This window comes from Nymphalis io, chromosome 21 (assembly GCF_905147045.1).
Source record: "Nymphalis io chromosome 21, ilAglIoxx1.1, whole genome shotgun sequence".
NCBI lineage: Eukaryota > Metazoa > Arthropoda > Insecta > Lepidoptera > Nymphalidae > Nymphalis > Nymphalis io.
Genome location: NC_065908.1, coordinates 8,548,375 through 8,570,999, shown reverse-complemented (window position 1 = coordinate 8,570,999; position 22,625 = coordinate 8,548,375). Strand labels below are relative to the sequence as shown.

The 22,625-nt window shown below is 35.2% G+C and overlaps 1 protein-coding gene across 3 annotated transcripts; it reads right to left on the bottom strand.

Annotated features, from left to right (window-relative positions):
* Positions 1 to 5,359: 5,359 nt before the first annotated feature.
* On the bottom strand, positions 5,360 to 21,591 carry LOC126776740 (coronin-7). 3 transcript variants are annotated; one of them, XM_050499456.1, is made up of 23 exons: positions 21,517 to 21,591; positions 20,765 to 21,148; positions 19,391 to 19,577; positions 18,759 to 18,962; positions 17,900 to 18,121; positions 17,144 to 17,271; positions 16,815 to 16,952; positions 15,222 to 15,773; positions 13,733 to 13,841; positions 12,851 to 12,949; positions 11,731 to 11,851; positions 11,408 to 11,506; positions 11,042 to 11,139; positions 10,728 to 10,841; positions 10,124 to 10,372; positions 9,672 to 9,931; positions 9,083 to 9,204; positions 8,476 to 8,614; positions 7,903 to 8,034; positions 7,502 to 7,576; positions 7,282 to 7,417; positions 7,069 to 7,178; positions 5,360 to 5,623 (listed from the first exon to the last, which is right to left on the bottom strand). In XM_050499456.1, the coding sequence occupies exons 2-23, from the start codon at positions 21,071 to 21,073 to the stop codon at positions 5,531 to 5,533; spliced, it is 3,696 nt and encodes a 1,231-aa protein (XP_050355413.1). In that variant the 5' UTR covers positions 21,074 to 21,148; positions 21,517 to 21,591; the 3' UTR covers positions 5,360 to 5,530. The 3 variants fall into 3 exon arrangements, with proteins under 3 accessions (XP_050355413.1, XP_050355414.1, XP_050355415.1); XM_050499457.1 differs by having other exon boundaries at positions 11,731 to 11,848; XM_050499458.1 differs by lacking the exon at positions 15,222 to 15,773.
* Between the last annotated feature and the right edge of the window lie 1,034 nt (positions 21,592 to 22,625).

Sequence of the window (22,625 nt, the reverse complement as noted above, 5' to 3'; positions counted from 1 at the left end):
ATTATTGGCACCAAATTTCGACATTGTAGCATACACGATGTGAAATGAACACTTTAAAAATAATCTTAAATATAAACATAAGATAATTATCAAACACAATTATTGTCATTTCACAACTTTGGTACGGGGTATTGGGCGGGTGAATTTTGTCTTGTGCTTTCAATAAAGCGTATGTAGTTATTTCAATCGATTTTGGAAGACAGTATACATAAATTAGAAACTGATTACGATCACACTTTTTTTTATTTGTAACCATTATTTTAAGGCATTTTAAAACTGCCATATAATCCTTAATCTTTGGACATAAAATCGTCAGTACTATTAGAATTTTGTTACCTCAAAAGTATTAAGTATATATAACACCCAGATACATAAAAATACTTGCTTGAAACCACCAATTTTTTTTTAAATTACGTTATGCTAATCAAAACAATTATTTAAATAATGAGTATTTAATAAAGTTTTAAATACCAAGATTTTTAATCTCTAATTTGTTTATTTTATCATATGGCAACATTCCAACCAGTGTCAATATTGAAGATTTTACGTCTCAAGATAGGAAAGTGAGTACTCATACAAAAAAAACTTACAAATATTCTTGTTTACAATTGAGCTTAATTTGAATATAACTACAATATACGTTTCATAAGACTGTTTTATATCTATTGCGTTTAAAGTACCAAAGGTGCGTTATAATTGTAAGTAATTGCTTATAGCTCGTATTGATATGAAATAATGTGCTGTATATACGAATCTAACTTAAGCAAAATTTTATTACTACGCTAAAGATATTAAATTTTTTACGATTTAGAATTGCGTTTTAATAAAACTTTGTCTAAAATAAGATAATATAATAAACTAAAGGAATATGAACCTTAATAAGAATACATATCAAACATTAGATTTTAAAGTATAACTTGACTAGCGAATAAAATTACATCTATACATAATATTTTAAGTAATACGAAAGCGTATGTACGTCGCTCCATTGTCTGTCCTGCTCACACGAAGCGGTGCGAGAGAGGATAAAGCGCGCCCGATAGGCCTGATGCGTTTATACAAATTTAAAACCTAAATCATAGCCATAGCGATGCGTTTTGAATGAAGCTATTGTAAAACAATTTATATCAATCGTATTTCGGAAAATACGTGTTTTATTGAATTACAAAAACAAAATTAATACATTATTTCTGAAATGTAAATTCGTCAATCATTCAATGTAACAACTGTATTCAAAATTTTTCATTCGTTCTTTAAATACATTCTTAACCAAGCTTTATATTACCATACTATTTAAAGACGATACACAGAATATATCTCGTATAACCGATAATCGCCTTTACGTCACGGTATATTAATGCTAAAATGGCTTGAATCTAGCAACTAGAGTGCTAACGTTACTAACCGGAAATTATCATGTTCAAACTATTCCAGTGACCAATGGACATTGTATAAAGTAACATATTGTATATTTGCAACGATTTAGTTGATTATTTGAGGAATATAATTTTAACAATTATTTCAAATTATTATTAACACCATTGATATAGCTTAGCTAGTGTAATACGCCTCTGGCGACTCTGGCGACTCTGGCGCCTCTGGACTGACTGATTCATCCAATCAGCGATAATTGAATTCCTATTATTATCATATAATTATGTTTATAAACAAATTTTATGTATTACGTACTGTTTGTGATCTGTGGTATATTCTAGTCAAATGTTTTAACTGTGTGTGTCCGTGTCCTAACGACCCACAAGGTGTGGGTCAGCAAAATATGCAACCCAAAATACCGCGTCCTTGGCACTCGCTCTGGCCAGGCCCTGGCAACGATGCGAGAGACTAGTCGTTTACGTGAGAGAGAATTTTGAACAAACAAACCAAGACCAGACATTCTGAATCACAATTATTTTAATATTCTAAATATCCTCACTATTTATCACTATCCATACCATTTTTTTATTTGTTTCTGTACCTTAAGGTTGCCTAAAACATCATTGTCTTAGCGATAAGGCAAAGTTAATTGTTGTACAATAAATCCTCAATCGTGTAAACATGTCTATACTGTACATAAAATGTCCTTGGCCACGATACTTAAAAAAAAAAGTTAAATTCGAATAAAAACTCTAAATCCGTTATAAAATCTTAAATAACATGCCTGTTTGTTGTCGATATATAAACTCTTTGGCGTATTGAGCAAAACGGTCGTGTATGGCATCATCTAGCGGTACTAAACGCTTTCATTTATTACATATAAATTTATATATAACTTCATATGTATAATGACTATAGAAATATACTGGTTACATTATTTTCATACGTCAATTCCCTAATACATAGGATCATCCTATATGCTCCTTATTTATATGCAATATGAATATAATACAATAATAAAAATACAAAAGCACATAGTAAATAAATGCATATGGCATAACTTAGGAATGATAGGGTTTTATGGACGTCGAATTATTATACCGCTACGTCGGTTAATAAATAATTTTAATGTAAACAGAAGATTAGATACCAACAAGAGCGTACTAACGAAGAACATTAGGACTATCCTGTAACAACAAAACCGAAACTCCCCGTAGAAAATGTCGTATAATGTCAGCAAGTGATATGCGACATTGACCATTATAATCATATCATTTCAAGAACAAGAACCTTTTTAATATCGAACGGCCAGGCAAACGCGACCAAAGCGCCATAGGTACACAGTGGTACAATTCCCCGCCTACGTACGAAGCGCTTTGAATCTATATTCATCGCACTGCGAAACTATGGAATGCTTTGCCTGAGTCCGTATTTCCTGATAGGTACAATGTTGGTGTCTTCAAATCCAGAATAAACAGGTTTTTTATAGGCCAGCGTGCTAGATCTTAGACCGTGTCGATGCCTAACATCAGGCAAGTCAACGGTCAAACGCTGACCTATTAATTGTAAAAAAATAAAACAAATGCATCAAAATAGTATATCAACATAAGTCGATTGTCAACATTTTACGGTATAGTAAAGAAGTTAGTTCTTACAGAATAGCACTGCAGTGCGCTTTTTTAATGATACAACTTCGTACATCGCAATGAGTACGAACTGCACGCGCAGTTGACACGATATAGTAAATCGCTTGTGTTACACCAACCCGCATTGGAGCAGCGTGGTGGAATAAGCTCCAAACCTTCTCAAAAAGAGGAGAGGAGGCCTTTAACCCAGCAGTGGGACATTCACAGACTGTTACGGTTGTGTTGCAACAATAACTGTTACTATTTTCACATACGAATGTTCACTTAAACAACGCTTGTATCATGCTCTTGTGATATAATGTTCGAAGCGGAAAAAATCGTTCGTGCTACTAAAGAGCATGCTCATTATTAACATCCTTTTTTTTTTAAATGAACGCGATTGCTCTTGGTTAGCACTAATTTAAACTCCAGCATAAGTCGCTGCTACACATTTTTCATGTTTCGTTAGTTACTAATAAACGCTAATTGTCTTCATACAAAAAAGATCACCAATAATTAATGTAATAAAAAATAATATATAGAGTAAATAGAATAATCGTCGTTGAGTTAATATAATCTGTTTAAAAAAAAATCGACGCCCAAAAAAACATTAATGAGCATCAAATGAGCACGTCACAGACTATATTAATGCATGTTTGGTCACTTGTATTGAGATCACAACACTTGAAATCGTAAAAAAATATATCATTTGATAAAAGTCAAAAGAATACAAAAAAAAATGTAAATTAATATTTGCAGACTATAAATCATTTATATAGAGAATGAATGGAAAGAGATAAAGCAACTATGCATTTCCTTTTGTGTGTAAAATTACTGTGGGTTTATACCAACGATAACAAGGATTTCGACATAGCATAGACAATCAATATAGGAATAAAATAATAGAAAAAAATCAGAAGCAACTCGACAAAGTAATTATTATTTATAAGTAATTATATTTGTAACGCGTCTATTTTGAATAAAGATTTTTGACTCCGACTCTAGCCAGCTAGCTTTCTCTTTCACACAATTTCACACATTTACTTAAACTAGTAAAGGAATTCATCCATTCTCTATATCAATTAAATAAATAAGACCAATAAATAATTTGTATCTAATAGTGAATCTTAATCATATATAAGAAAAAAAATTTATTTTTTTTCAAATTAAAAATTTATAAAAAAAAAAACGAAAAAAATTAATACAGATAATAAATAACGTTTCAAATTAAATGTTGCAATAAGTGCATTTATAAATAGAGAATGATTTGGGGTAGTGGCAGGTTCAGAAATCTGTGTCCTACATGGTTATAAGAAATGTTATTAGAACTTAATGAACTATATATGTGTGTGAATTTAAGTGAATTAATATAAAAAATATAAGATAGGCCAATAAAATTATATAAATACACTTTAACGGGAATCTTAACCACATAATTACTTGTTTTCATTATATTTTCATTCATTCGTTTCATTATATCATGTCACGTGACACATACTAGTAAAAATTATGAGAACTACTGTTTTTTTATAATCTGTAACCACCAGGAAAAATTCGACTACACGGAACTTGACCCGATTCGAACTTACAAACATTGGTTAAGATCCTCGTTCGCAAACTACTGGGCGATATTATTATTATTTTTTAAAAAAATTCATCAAAAGAAATTTATTGCAGTTTATGTAAACGAAGAATTTAGAAATTTTCAATCCATCTAAACCTTGATTTTACGATTTGATAGACATTCTTTATATTCGATATTTATTGGCCTTTTTTGTTAAAAATAGACAAATATGAACTTAATTCCATTGTCTATTACAATATAAGACCACGGTCAACTAACTATTGAAAATGATTTGGACTATTTTCTATGCTATAAAGTTACATTATTTAAAATAGGTATACGCTAGAAAAATGTTTATAAAATATCGCATGTTGGCTGAGTATCAAAAACACTTAGGGCGGCTAGGTAACCTAGATCTAGGACTCGGGTATCCTTGGATATGGAGTAATACCAGACTAATTATTGCTACTTAGACGATATACTTGTGTAGACTAGTTGAGTATTGATGTATATAATATTTCAACTACTGACCACATGAGATCAAGAAAAATACATTTCAAAGTCCTTAATAAATGTTAGAACAAACATTGATTATTTGAGTCAAATGTCAGTCTATTTTTATATGATCTTTACTCAAGTATACCGAGTAAATAAATTTATATATACTGCACCAGGGGCCTTCACTGATTATATTTAAATTAAAATTTGAATGAATATAATACAAAACTGTATAAACCAAAAATCATGTAAAATGTCACTTGTCTTTATCAAATAGAGTATTTTAGTAAAATACTGATTGAAATACCGCGAAACTCATATAATTTCATTTATGTTTTCATAAAGAACTAATTTAGTTTAATACTTTTCAATAATGAATGGATTTAAGAATATTATAATTCAAATACATTCAGTGAATTTTTCATACGTTCGTTCATTCATTCGTTCTCTTGGAGTCTCCACAGGATTCTCATTGGTCCCATTCCGACTCGTCGACCCCCTCCATACTGTCCTGTTCCAGCTTGAGATTCATAGTAACTTTAGCACTCATCGACTTCATTATCTGCAAGAAAGAATTTGTGATTATGTTATTCAATTTATAATATTTATAATATACTAGCTGACCCTAAAAAGCCGTAAGTTCCTAAAAAGCCGTTCTAAGTGGTTAGAACGCGAGAATCTTAACCGATGATCGTGGGTTCAAACCCGGGCAAGCACCACTGAATTTTTATGTGCTTAATTTGTGATTATAATTCATCTCGTGCTCGACGGTGAAGGAAAACATCGTGAGGGAACCTGCATGTGTCTCATTTCATTGAAATTATGTCACATGTGTATTCTAACAACCCGCATTGGAGCAGCATGGTGGAATAAGCTCTAAACCTCCTCAAAAAGGGAGAGGAGGCCTTAGCCCACTTCGTTGGGCGATAAACATTTTTATCGATTGTGATCGATTGGCCGAACATTAATAAAATTGTTACACGTATTTGATATTTTCAATTATCTCTTAAACTATGATTATAACCAAAAAACAAACTGTAAATTTGATGATGAATGATTGAATGAATTTTATCTAAATAAATTTTCCTTTGTAATAAGGCAATTTATTTTTAAATAGATTGACGTGTTGAATATGAAAAAACCGCCTAATAGAAATAACAATTAATAGATTACGACACGGTTATGGAATCGCAACCGTACCTATTTCGTAATATCTCTTTAACCATTGGTCCAAATTATATGCAGTAAAAGGGAAGTCTTTTGTTTTAAGAACTTGAGACGATCGGTTTACTTATTTTAATAATAATTCGCAATTGTTGATAATATGACCAATAAACATGACCTAATGATTTAAATTATTTTTTTAATATAAAAAATTACTTTTTGTGACTTAAACATAAAAGTTAGACATATGCTGTCGCTAACTTTTTTGTAGGCATTTTCAAGCTCTACAAGTTTCTCTAGAACTCAATCATATGTGTCATCGTTAAGGCAGCGTTCGTAAGAAACGTTTTCGTTCGACGGTTTTTTCTCTTTGCAAACCACTACCACGAAAAATTCTTTTAATTTTTCGGGTTAATATATAGCCTATGACACTCACGAATGATGTGGCTTTCTATTGGTGAAATAATTTTCAAAATTGGTTCAGTAGATCCAGAGATTACCCCATACAACCTCACAAACTTTGCCTCTTTATAATACTAGTATAGATATATTATACATGCTGAAACCACAGACACAGAGAGTTACTCTCTATTTATCGCTAACTTCCTAGTCCGATGAGATAGTCGTTGAAGAACGATACAAAGTCGTACAAAAAAAATGTATATTATATATAGTAGTTTGGTTTATGAATGAGCTTATGACGTATTTGAAAACTATTTGTTCAAAGCTATGGAGTCAAACAGTACGTCTCACTTATTAAATGAGATCTCGCATACTGTTATACAATGTGAGCAATTATTTAAATGTACTTTAAAATCGTCTTATTTATAAAAGAAAACTTACACTCTCCTGTTTATCCTTAGGGTCCATGGGTACGTGAGATTTGATGAGATCTGGTTTGGGTTTCTGCGGAGGCTTCTCCTTGGCCGGTGCGGCAGCCGTATGACTCGACACTGCAAGGTATTTTCAGCTTTTATCCACTTTTAAGATAATACTACACACATATAAGCAGTGCAGTTTATCAGTCGTCCTGTGTATGTGTGGGTGTGTACGCACGCGTGTCCATGCCGGGCGGCTGCAGGCTGTGCGTGCGCGCGGGAACGCGGCCGCCCGCCAGCCAGTCGCGCGCCGACTGCCAGCTCTCCCACGTCACCAGCGTGGGCGGGAACAGGTCGTCCTGGAACAGCTCGCTCTACCACGAGCACAGCCAACATCAGATATTTAGAAACGCGTGAATGCGTTGTGTAATAAAAATAAAATAAAAATTACGTCTTACTTTTATTCTGGGCACCGTGAACGACAGTGGTTCGATGTTACCATTCGTCAGTCTCAGCGCACGTGCGAACTCCACCTGGATGTTAAATATTTTTTATTTTGATATGTTCATCCTCAAAATAATTAAAAGTTTTCTACATCCATTCACTACCATCTATTGATATTCTCCTTTAGTCAGAATTTGAAGTGTTAAAATCAGATTTACGAAAAGTCCCAGTAACTGCAAATTTCTAGAACGGTAACATTCCGGGAACTGAACTGAACTTTCGGAAAAGTATACATACAAAAAGATAAATAAACACACTACACATTCAGAAAACTAACAAGAATGTAATAAACAAATTTAATGTTCCGGTAATGAAACCTAGCGAACCGATACATCAGTATAAAACATTTCCGCACCTTCTCCACGGCGAGCAGATTCTTCGGTAGGAAAACAATGCCCTGGTGCAGAGTGGAGCAGCGGTGATGAGACAGGGCGCACAGGTAGGGCGCCTCACTCGTCACTTCGTAGCAGTAGATCGTGGAATCACCCTGAAATTTTACAATACACCGAATTAAAGTCGATCTGTGATATCGTTTTAAATTATGTATATGTGTCTATAATATTTAACGAGCTGGTTGGCGTGGTTGGTAGATACTTGCCTTTCACGCCGAAGGTTGTGGGTTCGATTCCCACCCAGGACAGACATTTGTGTGCATGAACATGTCTGTTTGTCCCGAGTCTGGGTGTAATTATCTATATAAGTATGTATTTACAAAAGAAATTAGTATATGTATACTACATCAGTTGTATGGTTGCCATAGCACAAGCTTTGTACAAGCTTAAATTGGGATCAGATGGCCGTGTGTGAAAAATGTCCCAGGATATTATTATTATTATTTTCTATAGTAAATGCATTATGTCGTATAATCGAGTATAAATTTATGTTATGTAAAACAATTGTTATTTCGAGTTTCAAAGGAAATACTCACTCGCCCGGTGAGAAAGAGCGTGTTGGAGTCGTGATCGAGGTGTATGTGCAGTATGGCGGGCGACACGTCCAGGCCCACCGTGCAAAGCGGAGCGGCCAAATCCGACGCATTGTACAGCAAGATCTGCCGCTCCGAGACCCTGGTTAAGCACTGGCATGAAATAGCTGTTCATTTTAACTTACAAATAAAGTATGATTTTGTTAAAGGTAATATGCTAATAATAATATAAAACGGATGAACCATTAGCGTCTCCATAAGGCACGCCTTACGTCACGCAGAGTTAAAACTAAACTATGTAAAACGTAAATATCAGCATATTGCAGCTTTATTGAAAGAAAATAAATATCAATGTTATTTTGTTCAATGTTGTTTTTCTTTCCAAGATTCTCAGTAGAAACCTTTTCGGGCGAAGTTGGAAATGTATGCTCTCCCGTGCCCGTGAAAACAAGTAAAGCCGTTGATCCTGCGCCCGAATTATTTCCGGTCGTATCGGATTGCCGTCCCATCGGATCACGAGAGTGCACCTATTTTTACGCACACGCTTGCGCGCAATAATATGTCCTGACCAGCCCCTCTTAAGATCGGGCGGAGTTATCGGCGTACGCACTTGTCGAAGCCGGTGACGACGAGGTGCGTGTCGTGCAGCGCCCACACGACGCGCGCGCCGCGACTGCCCGCGGGCCCGGCGCCGCGCCGCGCCGCCTCCGCCGACGAGCGCGGCTTGAATATCTGAAAGATTCCACAACTATACATAAGCTGTACAAAATATCATTATATCTATTTAAACAGCGCACGCCTCGAGCTCTAAAGTGACGTGATTTATCCGACGTAACCGACAAATATCATAGTGACGTTAACTAATTTATGCAAAATATTTTATGGTACACCTAAATCATCGATACGCAAATGCAAGCAAGTCTCATTTATAGAATAGATAAAAATAAATTCATTCGTTGACGATTGTATAAGTTCAAAATGTAACAATTTATTCCATTGCCAAGCATCGTTACTTTATAATGCTATGGTCTAATTTTAATTAATGAACCAATGTCATTACAGGCAAGTGACATAGCATCTAAATCCCACGGATGATTGGGCATTGGTAATTCAAAGTTTACTTTATATTTCTTAAAATGTAAGAGTCTAAAGTTAGAGATAATTCCTTGCCAACAAATATTAATAAAAAAACCACTAACCCGTATGTTACCATCCTTACACACAGTGGCTAAGTATTCCCCACATGTCGACCAATCTAACGCAAATATCTGATCAGTGTGACCGGTCAGCGTGATCTCAGCCGTCGGAGTCTCCTGGCTGAGGTCCCAAATCTTGATGGTGAGATCGTGGGCGGCCGTGGTCAGGAGATCGGCGGCGGTCGGATGAAAGCGGATTATGTATATCTTGTCGGGGTGAGCCGAGAAGGTGCGATTGGGCTCGTTCGTCGATTCTTGGAGACCTAGAAATATAAGTTTAGTAGTAACGAGCTAAAATCATGTCGCATCGATAAATTTAGCAACATGGAAGGTTTAATTATTATTATTATTAATGAGGTGAAATTGCTAACATATATTGTTTATATTTAAACAAGCTGATGTCGAATATTTCGGGATAAATAAATAATATACAATGGAGTAGAGTGCGCGCTCACCGTCGGCGGGCAGGATCCACTCGCGCACCTGCCCGTCGTCGCAGGCGACGAGCAGGCGGTGCGGGTCGAAGGGGTCGAAGGCCCAGTCGGTGAGCGGCGCGGCGTGCAGCAGCGCGGGCGGGTGCAGCGCGGCGGGGTGGCGCGGCGCGGCGCGCGCGGCCCGCGTGCTGCCCGCCGGCAGCTCCACCACGCCCAGCCGCCCGCCGCCGCCGCCGCCGCCCACCGGCACGCCGCAGCGCACGCCGTTGCCTGCGACACGCACGCGTTCTCATGTTTCACTTCTCGGTTGCCGTAACCATATTGTAACATTCCTATTTTTTACATTGTGTTCGGTTTGTCTTCGTTTTCATTTTAGTTTAATAATCTAATATTGTTCTTGACAACTGATATTATTTCCTTTTCTATGTTGCTATTTGCTATTGTTACGTTTTATATGAATTAGGTGATTTCCATTTGATCAATGTAGCTACTATGTGTACACATGTTCGGGGTGGTCACATAGTTATTACCTGATGTATAATTATATACCTTACCTGTTCACTGTACCAACCTTTTCTGTGTGCCATATTTAATTAATGAATAAATATCTGGATCTGTTCATTACCGTAGAAACCGTTGCATTCCCCGGAGATCTGTCTGCTAATGTTCTTGATGTTCTCCACGTGAGTGGATTTGTGTCCAGGCGTGCCCTTCAGGTGCCGGAACTTGGATACTTTACCTAGAAACACAGTTGTGATTAACAAAATACAACAACTGCAATATTTGCAACACATTTACTAACTGATAGATGTTTTCTATCAATAAATCAAATATAGTTTATTACTATAATCTACGCCTATTATTATCTGTCGTGTTAGTTGAATCTGGACATTTTAATTTCAAATTTTTATTCTTTCTTTATTATGATAATTTATTTACCAAATACTGTAGATGTTCTTTTAGTGGTGACATTGGGCACAGAAGATCGTTTTTCCTCGCGCTCTGGACTCTTGCGAGATTTTAATGAATCTCTACGTCTGCAAAAATAATAATAAGAATCTTAAAAATTATACTATTGGCCTATACTAAGCAAATCAGTTAAGTGTGATACATTCAGGGATAACAAACATTCGAATGGGTAATAACTGTTGCGTAAAAGTATAAATGATGTTTTGTTTGCTGGTAACTGAGACGTTAATATAGGAGGTATCAGAGGCGGTATGTCTGTTTGTATGAGAAGTAGTAAGTAAAGTGGTAAGAGAGCTGGTACGTGGGGTGATACGTAAAGTAATATGTGTAGTGTACCTGAGCGGCGCGGGCGAGGCGGGCGGCTCTTCGTTGGCGACGCTGACGGAGCGCGCCTCGTACGCGCGGCGACGCTCTGCTATCGACTGACTGCTGCCGCTGTCAAACACATGTATTATATTACAAACACACAGGAAACAATGAAATCTATATCTGAGCTATGAATAAACATAGACAAAGTAAATATCATAATTCGACAGCGTCAGACTTGATTATTGACTGACAAAAATTTATAAACTTATCCGAATGAAATACCTCATTACCAGAGACGTTGTACATATCAGGAAAAAAAAAATATATAATTTAAACATGAAATAACTTACTCGGTAGTCTCAAACATCTTTCTCCTCTCAGCCGTACCGGGTGTCTTGGGTCTGTATCCTGAATCGGAAGAGTTCACTTCCTCTTCCAAGCTCGTGTCAGATTTTCCATTTGTATATTCTTCTGTAAATAAAAAAAAAATAATTAAAACAAAGCAAACCATTATAGTCAACATAACAAATTAATGTATAAATTTCTCAATATTTATTTATTAGGAATACTAACAATATACATATTAAATAGTGGCATACATAACACCCACTCATCAGATATTCTACCGCAAAACAGTAGTACTTGTTATTGTTGTGTTCCGGTTTGAAGGGTGAGTGAGCCAGTGTAATTACAGGCACAAGGGATATAACATCTTAGTTCCCAAGGTTGGTGGCGCATTGGCTATGTAAGCGATGGTTGACATTTCTTACAATGCCATTGTCTAAGGGCGTTTGGTGACCACTTACCATCAGGTGGCCCATATGCTCGTCCGCCTTCCTATTCTATAAAAAAAACTATTCTATAAATTCACAGAGAAAAAATCAACCTCTGATATGTATATCAATTATAAGTGTACACAACATTCACAAAGTATCGCGTCAACATAAAATACATTAAAAAATAATTATTATTGACCTATGCTTATCACAATATAAAAAAAAAAAAACATCCAAAAAAAATAAAAAAAAATAAAACAACGACAAGATCTTAAGCGCACTATTTTGATGATGGACTCGCTGACAAAAAGTAATCCATGAGCTTTTTTTTAAAGTAATGTTGCTGTCATGAAAGATGTCAACTTGTATAACTTTTGTCAATTCATTATGTCGAGCACATATGCGCACTATCGGAATATCTACAGATTTAATTTATGATTATATGGTAAAAAAAAAATAACATATCAATATATATGCTCCAAATAATCAACTCGTTACCCTCCCTCCCGATTTCAACGGAGTCCTAAGCCGAGGTCCGGCTCACAGGAGGCACCCTTAGGACGCCCGTCTCTCTTGAGCCCTGTGTGGCTCCCGACATCCGGCTGAGTTCAACTCGCCCATCCCGCCCGGTGACGCTGTAGAGGCCAGTAAGGCCAACAGTACTAGACAATCCGAAAAAAAAAAAACTCGTTACCTTTACTAGCAGCGACTTCAACATCACTAGTTGGTGATAATGACTTCTCCTTTTCGTCGTCTCTGACCGGACGGGCATCGGACGCGACCGGAGATAAACCTGTAGACGATACTATAATTTAAATTTAACGATACTATTATATCAATTATTTAATAATTAATTTAATACGAAATAGCCTGAGTCCGTATTTCCTGATAGGTACAACGTTGGTGTCTTTGCCGAGATGGCCTACTGGTTAGAACGCGTGAATCTTAACCGATGATCGTGGGTTCAAACCCGGGCAAGCACCACTGAATTTTCATGTGCTTAATTTGTGATTATAATTCATCTCGTGCTTTACGGTGAAGGAAAACATCGTGAGGAAACCTGCATGTGTCTAATTTCATTGAAATTATGTCACATGTGTATTCTACCAACCCGCATTGGAGCAGCGTGGTGGAATAAGCTCTAAAACCTTCTCCTCAAAAAGGGAGAGGAGGCCTTAGCCCAGCAGTGGGATATTAACAGGCTGTTACTGGTGTCTTTAAATCCAGAGTAAATAGGTTTCTTATAGACAAGCGTTCTACATCCAAGACCGTGTCGATGCTTAAGATCAGGCAAGTCAACGGTCAAACAATTGCCTATTAAGTGTAAAAAAAAAATATGGGTTTCAGCTAGCTATGTAAACACCTTTCCTTATAGACATTAACATTGTGACATTTTGTCTTGTAATCCACAAACGTATTTTCCGTACATTATGTATATATGTATATCATGTACTTGCATGTTTTCATTTCCATTTTTTGGAATGCAATTTTTATTTTTTTTGCCTTGTTATATTTTGGGTCCTTGTCACAAATATATGCATAAAACGCTTTAAATAAAGGATACCCCAAAACTGACCTGAATCAGATTTAGTGAGTCCGGGCACGGCTGGCACGGAGAACACTTTATCGAACGAGAACTCTTCGCTACCGGCCGATGCTGAGAACGGCTTTGGTCCCAAACGAGGCTGGAATTTTACAAAACATTTACAATAATATTAGACTATTAAATACAGGGTGTTTTATGATGATTCGTGATTAAATTCAACAATCTTGACTCTTCTTCTAGATTTAGATCGAACTGTAGATGTAACCAACTTATGTTTACGTATAGATGTAATAGGCTTATGTATTCATATTAACTTGTAAAGTAAATCAATACCGATACAGTGTAATTACAGGCACAAGGGACATCAAATCTTAGTTCCCAAGGTTGGTGGCGCATTGGCTATAAGCGATGGTTGACATTTCTTACAATGCCAATGTCTAAGAGCGTTTGGTGACCACTTACCATCAGGTGGCCCATATGCTCGTCCACCTTCCTATTCTATAAAAAAAAAAAAAAATACCAGTTTTATTGCACACAAATAGCATAACTAATTTCACACCACATTAAGTATTGCTCTCATCTCTCTCTTCTCATGTTCAGGATAAAAAAACATATTTAAACAATGTATACAAAACAAACAACTTTACTGGCGGTAGGGCTTTGTGCAAGCTCGTCTGGGTAGGTACCACCCACTCATCGGATATTCTACCGCAAAACAGCAATACTTGATATTGTTGTGTTCCGGTTTGAAGGGTGAGTGAGCCAGTGTAATTACAGGCACAAGGGACATAAAATCTTAGTTCCCAAGGTTGGTGGCGCATTGGATATGTAAGCGATGGTTGACATTTCTTACAATGCCAATGTCTAAGAGCGTTGGTGACCACTTACCATCAGGTGGCCCATATGCTCGTCCGCCTTCCTATTCTATAAAAAAAAAAAAACAACAAAATTAAAAATATTTATAATAAACAAAATACAATAAAAAAAAAATCATAAATACATACATAACATAATTAATGAAGTAAACTTATAAAAAAAACAAAAACAAATGCACTCACCGCTGAGTTATTATGTGCTTAAATTGAGTTTAAAGGTGAAGTGAAACGCCGTGAGGAAACCTGAAGCTCGGTCACATATTTATCAACCAACCCAAAACTCCAAATATTCTGATTGAGAAAAGACTTTCATCTATACAGTGCTATTTTCCGCCTACGCCATGGCCCACGTATGTGGGGGGGGGGCGGTATTAGAAATCCTATGTCCTTTTCTTTACCCCTGACAACATATGTGCAAAATGTAGAGTATTCAAGGCATGAAATCGTAACAAACAAACAAACTTTCTTTCCCTTACATAAAAGCTTATGTTAACACTTTACAGAGATAGCAAATTCTCTTAATAAAATTATATTTAAATTCACTTATAAGACTATATCCATACAAGATACATTTATACTAACCCGTGTTGTAATTAATAAACAATATTTGAAACAGGAAACCTATCGGGGATATATAGAAATACCTTATAACCAGAGCCAGGAACAGATGTAGTCCTCGGTTTAGGCTTGGGCGCTTCCGAGACCTGATCATCAGAAGACCCGGCTTCCGATATAGATGACCTTGGCAAGGGCTTCGGCACTTGAACGGGAACACCATTTATGTAACTATTGCTTCTCGACAGCGACTCGGATGAGTCTGAGCTTTCGGTCTTTTCAAGAGATTTATCAGATTTGATAGTCTTTTCAGTATCTTCGTCAGTCCTTTGTGTTTCAACATCATCTTCTAGTTTTCTATCATAATCGTGACCGTTATCAGTTATCTTCTTGTGGATACCATTCGTATCCTTGGAATAGTCTCTCGGTTCCGATTTCTGTTTCTCCATGCCTTTGATGAGGTCTTTCACGTTAACGAAGTCTATTCTATCATCATCCGTGGGTTCAGGTTGAGCTGATTTTTGATTTTGCTTCGTCGGGTCTTCTGACTTCTGGGTCACGATTGGCTTCGGTTCACTTTTCTTCGGCGAAGGCATCGCTAAGATCGCTTTGACAAAATCTTCGAGATTTCCTCTGTGCGTCTAGAAAGAATATATATTGATAAAGTTAATATTTACTACATACGCTTCTATTACAGAACAAAGCAAAAATACAAAAAAAGATTTAAAAAAAAATACTTACTTTATGTAATGTTTCTACCAAATCATGTTTTATCACTAACTACACGAAGCTTTTAAACTAATTATCACAACACACCAACTAAAAAAAAAAAAAGAAAAAAAAAAACGCACCAATGTAGCATATAAACCAAAAAAAAAAATTCAACAAATGTGGAATTAATAACCAAACCGTAAAAACGAAAAAAAAAACTCCACCGACAAAAAATAAATAATTAATCATGCATCAATAAACCTTAATTAGAAATGTATATATTTTTTTGTTTTTTCACAAAACTAAAAATAAAAATGATATTTAATTAAATGATAAATCACATTCAATATAATATTTCTTATGGCCGTATGGTTGCATGCATAAAAAACATAAACATGAGACAAAACTTATAACAAGACTAAGGATCACCGAGACTATAGGTAAAAATGAATGTTAGGACCTTTAAAATGTTTAAAATCATATATCCATTCAAATTCCAATTGCAGAAGTAGTAAATATATATAAACAACACTGACTTGGATTGTTGTGACATTCAAGTTTTTTTTAATATAGAATAGGAAGGCGGACGAGCATATGGGCCACCTGATGGTAATTGGTCATCAACGCCCATAGACATTGGCATTGTAAGAAATGTTGACCATCGCTTACATCACCAATGCGCCACCAACCTTGGGAACTAAGATGTTATGTCCCTTGTGCCTGTAATTACACTGGCTCACTCACCCTTCAAACCGGAACACAACAATACCAAGTACTGCTGTTTTGCGGTAGAATATCAGACGAGCTTGCACAAAGCTTTACCACCAGTTTAACTAGTGAATAAATAGTGAGTTATTCGATCGATTAACAATGATAAATAATAATAGACGTCCGAGCTGACAAAAAGTCTAACCAACTACACACAAAGTATTTCGGGCCCTCGGGACTAGCGGCCGTATATCGCACGGTACCTGCGCGAGGCGCTGGTCGGGGTGCAGCGACACGGTGGGCGGGGCGCAGTCCAGGTGCTGCAGCCACATCGGCGCGCTGAGGTACGTGAGCGCGCCGCGCGTGTCGGGGTACAGGTCCGCGTGGTACTCGCGGTAACTCTGCGGACACGGCGCTACACTGAGTCTTTTACGTAAGAGGCAAAGGAACAAGAGGCTCACCCGATGGAGAGTGACAACTACCGCCCATGACATAGCGACCGTATTAAAAATGTCATCGAAATGTATGTGTTCATTTCGAAATCAAAAACTTTTTTTTCGTTAATGTTATCAACATAGTTAAAGATCCGTACCTTCCTAGGCACTTGGTACATGATGGGCACGACCGAGGAGCCAGCGAGTTGCAGGACACGATTCACTTCGCCCTCCATCACTCGAAGAGCACGCTTCGGCACTAAGCATGCCCCCTTAGTTTGTTCGCCTGCAAAATATTATTTTGTAATGCAATAGCCAAATTTTGTGCATATGTGCATTTTGTTTGCACAACAAAATTAACCCGCGAACTCAAATTATTTTATCTGCGTTATACACACGTGGTTGAGCAAACGAACTCCATATGAGTTACAAAATAACAACATTTCATTAGACTCGAATTAAATAGGCTGTGATGGACAGACACAAGAATAATCCTATAAGGGTTTTTTAAACCAATCTACGAAAAACTTTAAAATATAATTTATAAATACTAATTATAATATTGGCCGAGATGGCCCATTGGTAAGAACGCGTGAATCTTAACGATGATCGTGGGTTCAAACCCGGGCAAGCACCACTGAATTTTCGTGTGCTTCATTTGTGATTATAATTCATCTCGTGCTTTACGGTGAAGGAAAACATCGTGAGGAAACCTGCATGTGTCTAATTTCACTGAAATTCTGCCACATGTGTATTCCACCGACCCGCATTGGAGCAGCTTGCTGGAATAAGCTCAAACTTCTCCTCAAAAGGAGAGGAGGCCTTAGCCCAGCAGTGGGACATTCACGGGCTGTTACTATATTGTAATCGTTAATGTCGCATATACATAACCAAAAATCCTCCTAAAAACTCACCAGAGTGCCTCAATCCCTCAATAAGGTAAGGCTCTCGCTCGCTCAGCTCCATGTATAATATTGTCGTATCTCCCTTCCCGGCGAGGAACAGCATGTTAGTGTCGGGGTCAAACAATGGCATCAACACACCCGTTGAACAGTCCAGTTCTAATGTTTTCTGGGTTTGCGACAGGTTACGAATATCGCGGATCATTATCTGACGGAGGCGAGCTGAGTCGAAACCTGGAGATGAAATATTTCAATGACATCTTGGATCAATAATCCGAAAAGGCCCAGTAGTTAGATCACTTGAATCGAACCGATCGTTGCGAGCTCAAACCCAGGTATGCATAGCTGAGATGTCATGTGCTTAATTTGTGTTTATAATTCATATTGTGCTTTGCGCCTGGCGGGGAAGAAAAACATCGTAGAGTCCTGCAGCAGGAGAAGAGGTCTTTGGCCCAGCAGTATTTAGAAGCTGCTAATTTACATTTTTGCCGTGTAACATCTATTGGCGCGCTTTGGGGGTAAATGGCATGACTCTTAACGGTCACGCTCCTCTCCATCGCCGCCCTCTACTCCCATATGTAAGTGGTGCACTTAATACAATAAAATATATTTATGTTACTAACGAAACTATGTTTTTTTATTTATTTTCCATATTTAATTATATAAAAAATATAATAACATTTTTAATTATAAATTTTAAAAATAACCGTCCATTTCAACTACAAAACAACTATCCTTTCCAACTTACCAACAGCTGGTTTGCAATTCAAAACAAATCCTTATTTCATTTCGGTATTCAACTTTGATATGAATTTCAAATAACCTACTTTATAAGCAAGTAAAAGTAAAGTTAAATAAAAAAAAATCTTACCAGTAGTGAGAATTCTATCAGTGTCTCCAAGCCACACCAGGCGACTGTCCTTAATATTCTGGTGACTGTTGGCGACGCCGAGCACGGGACTGTCAGCTCTGGGATCCAAAATGCGAACTTTTTTGTCCTTGCATGACGTCGCTACTAACTTTCCGTCTTTCTTCCAAGATGTTGACTGGATGACTTCCGTGTGATCTTTATTTACTAAAAACCAATTCTTTTATTAAATGTTGCCTTATTTAATATATAACATTGCTATATTTGCATTAATGGGAAAATATAATTATAATATCAATGGTTTTTTATTTAATTGACCTTAGTTTCTCTCTTCTTCTCTTTTGAGAGTTGTATACGTTTAAGTAAATTTAAAGTACAAACAAATATTTATTTAACAAAGTATGTGCCCAAAAATAAATAACAATAATGATAGAATGAACATATTATAAAAAAAATGTATATATTTATACAATATATACATTTTTTATTTTAACTATAATTATATGATTTCTTCTTTCAAATCAATGATGTCAGAAAGTGAGAAATCAGTTAACCAAAACATCCGCTTAATAATGTTTACAAGTACAGCCTTTGATATAGAAAAATATAACTCCTACAAAAACAGTTATTCCTACCAAAAGCTTCCTTCTGTGTGGTCAAATCCCACAAAGCAAAGTCATGTCCGGAAGCAACATGTATGAGACCATCTGCCACTGGATGAAAGCCCACATTCTCTACCCTTCGCTGCTTCTGTGATAAAGTACATTCAGGAACCGATAGAGATTCCTTGAGTCCTTCTGGTGGTATATGCCATACTTTCACCTAAAAGAAGATTAATAAGAACACCTTGTTATAATATATGACTCAGTAACATTTATCAAAAGTAGGCAGCAGGTTAGCATTAAGTATCTATTATATTTTTTACAATAAAAAATCTTTATATAAAACAAAAATATTACTAATTTATTTGAAAGGAATATTCCCACAAAATCCAGTGGAAAAATACCATAATGTTAATTGTTCCTATTTCACAATAAATATTAATTAATTTTATCACTGTTTCCAACATTATCTATAAACCTAATGTTATATTGTTCTAGCAATGCAACAACAAATTATATAAATATTTGACTCCTATAAACGTAATAACATAATAATAATAAAAATATACATAATACAAATGTAACCATTAATATCTAAATACATCTTTCTTGGCGCTCTGTGCTCCATGATCTGTGGGTATTTTATTGTAATAATAATTAATGACTACTTAATATTATAAAAAAATACCCAGATACATAAACCAATAATTAAATTTAAAAGTATATTATTAAATAAGGTATATTTCACTGAACTAGATGATAAAAGAGCTTAGTTATTTATTAATAGTCATACAGGATACATAAATTTAGTTGTATATGATTGTGTTTCGTGTTTGATGAAAAAGAGTCAACTAACAAAACAAAAGAATTTATACTTAGATCCATAGGTTGTTAATTGCTTAGTAACTGTTTTTAAATCTACTTGAAAAATTAGACCCATACATACAAGCAGATGAAGATTAGTAAAATTTTAGGCATAATTGCAAAGCAACAAGATACTACCTAACAATCATTATTATAATGTTATAGTCATAATTCATATGTGATGTTGAAAAAATTGCTAAATTTAAGAAGTTTTCAGTTTAAATTAATCAATACATTTTAATAAAAAAATAAAAATAAATAAAGATTTCAAGATGAATCTGCTAGGTTTTTCAACTCAGCATTTAATGTGCATCATAAAACAACCGGTAAATACAATTTCAATGCTCTATTCCACATGTAGGTTAACAAAAATGTGTTGATCCTCCTTTCAAGAAATGTATTATGCTAATTCTAAATCTTCTAATGAGGTTGTTTAATAACTGTTAAATATATAACGAACGATTTTAATTTCAGTTCAAAGACAACTTTTTATATTTCATTCTTCTTAAAATTTAATTAATCAATCTTCCAATAATGACTTACCAAAGAGTCTTGTGATCCTGTTAACAGCAGACCATCATGGAATGGAGAAAACTCCATATCAGTAATAGTGTCGGAATGTGCATGTAACAATGGCATCGTTTTGCTTTTCCTCCCACAGTCATCTAGTGGAAGTACTGCCATACTGGACCCTACATGTTCCCAGTTAAATGCCATAAAAGCAGCTGATGCACATATATTGTTCCCATAAGTCTGATATGACCCGACACAAATATCCCGTATACATGCTTCGGGTTTTGGCACAATGGGTGCTGCATTTTTATACTTAGAGGCTTTAAAACGCCAGGCCATTTTCAGCCAATTTTAAAAAGTTATCAGTCTTTTATAAATGGAATGTAGTGGAGCCTCACTAGAGGCTGACGGTATCTGAAATAATTTATATATCAACGATCTGTATCCATTTATAAACATTTTAGTTTTTAAACACTTTTTTTTGTAATTGAAATTGTAATTTATAAATAAGAAATACATCCAATTAGTTTTTTAAATAATAAACCTGCTTTGTATATTTTCTGAACGATTAAAAAAAATGCTTACTTTAAACACAGCTATACGTTTAATGTTTTAAACAACTGTAATTATTAAAAATTCTAAACACTTTGTTTTGAATAACTTGTCCCGGTCGCGGCCGGAAATACTAGCAACTTCTATAAGTTCACTATATTAAGTAAAAATATTTCATAAATAACTATAGAACACTGCACTTATTGTAAAATAATACGTTTATCACTCACCTTTGCGAGATATATCACTCAGAAACAGATTTCCGCTAGGTAGAAGACACTCCCCCTAAACGTCGGCCATTTCGATTCAAGCGACGTTTTGTATGGATCAATAATACAATTACAAGTCGATGACACTTACACAAAGGTAACTAAAATTTTATACAAATAAACATATATATACATAGTTAATTAAAATTAAAACGTAGTTTTAACGAAATGTGTTATTATTGCATAGATTTTTATGTATTAATTTATAAAAAATATAATTTTCAAATATTATTCGAGTAAAACAATATAAGCCGATAATATTTAAAAAGAAAGAAGGTTATGTTAATATAATAATTATTTACATTATGGCCTTAAGTATATGTAAATATAAATAAAAACAGATGATTTTTAGATAAATAAAATAAATATTTACTATTTACTAAAAAAGATTTGAATGTTTTAATTTTAAACTAATTTTTAGTAAAATTATAACTTTTTATGTATTTTTTTTATATATATAAGCAGCTGTTTATAAAAAATAATGTTTATTTTTAATAGAACTAGTAACATTAACATTTTAAGTGTTGAAAGTAAATTATACCCTGACTTCTTTAGGTTTCGAAGAGATCGGAACAGAGAAACATTGAAAAAAGTTTGAATATTGATATCACAAGATTTGTATCTAAATGTGTAATTTAAAATTATTGTAGAAACAATGATTTCAAAAACTACTTACTTATTTTATATGTATATATAACATAATTGTGTGGAAGAGATTGCATCCATTTTCGAAATTAAAAACCAGTACTAAGTGCAGAAGTAAAAAAACATTGTTGCCGAAAATTCACACAGAACCAATAGCTCTGGTTTTCGAGGAACTCTAACATTAATAAGCAAGACTTTATTGAATAATTTTTTTTTTTAAATCATTCAATTGAAAATGTTTTTATATGTAAGGTTTATTTTATTCTATGAATTACATAATAATAATAATCCTCCAGACCGATTTTGACCACGGCGCAATTGGCTATTCTCAAGAGAGATTAACCAACTGCGCAGGACATATTATCGTGCAAAAGTGGTACGGCAATCATACACGACCGGAAGGAATTCAGACGCAGGACCAATGG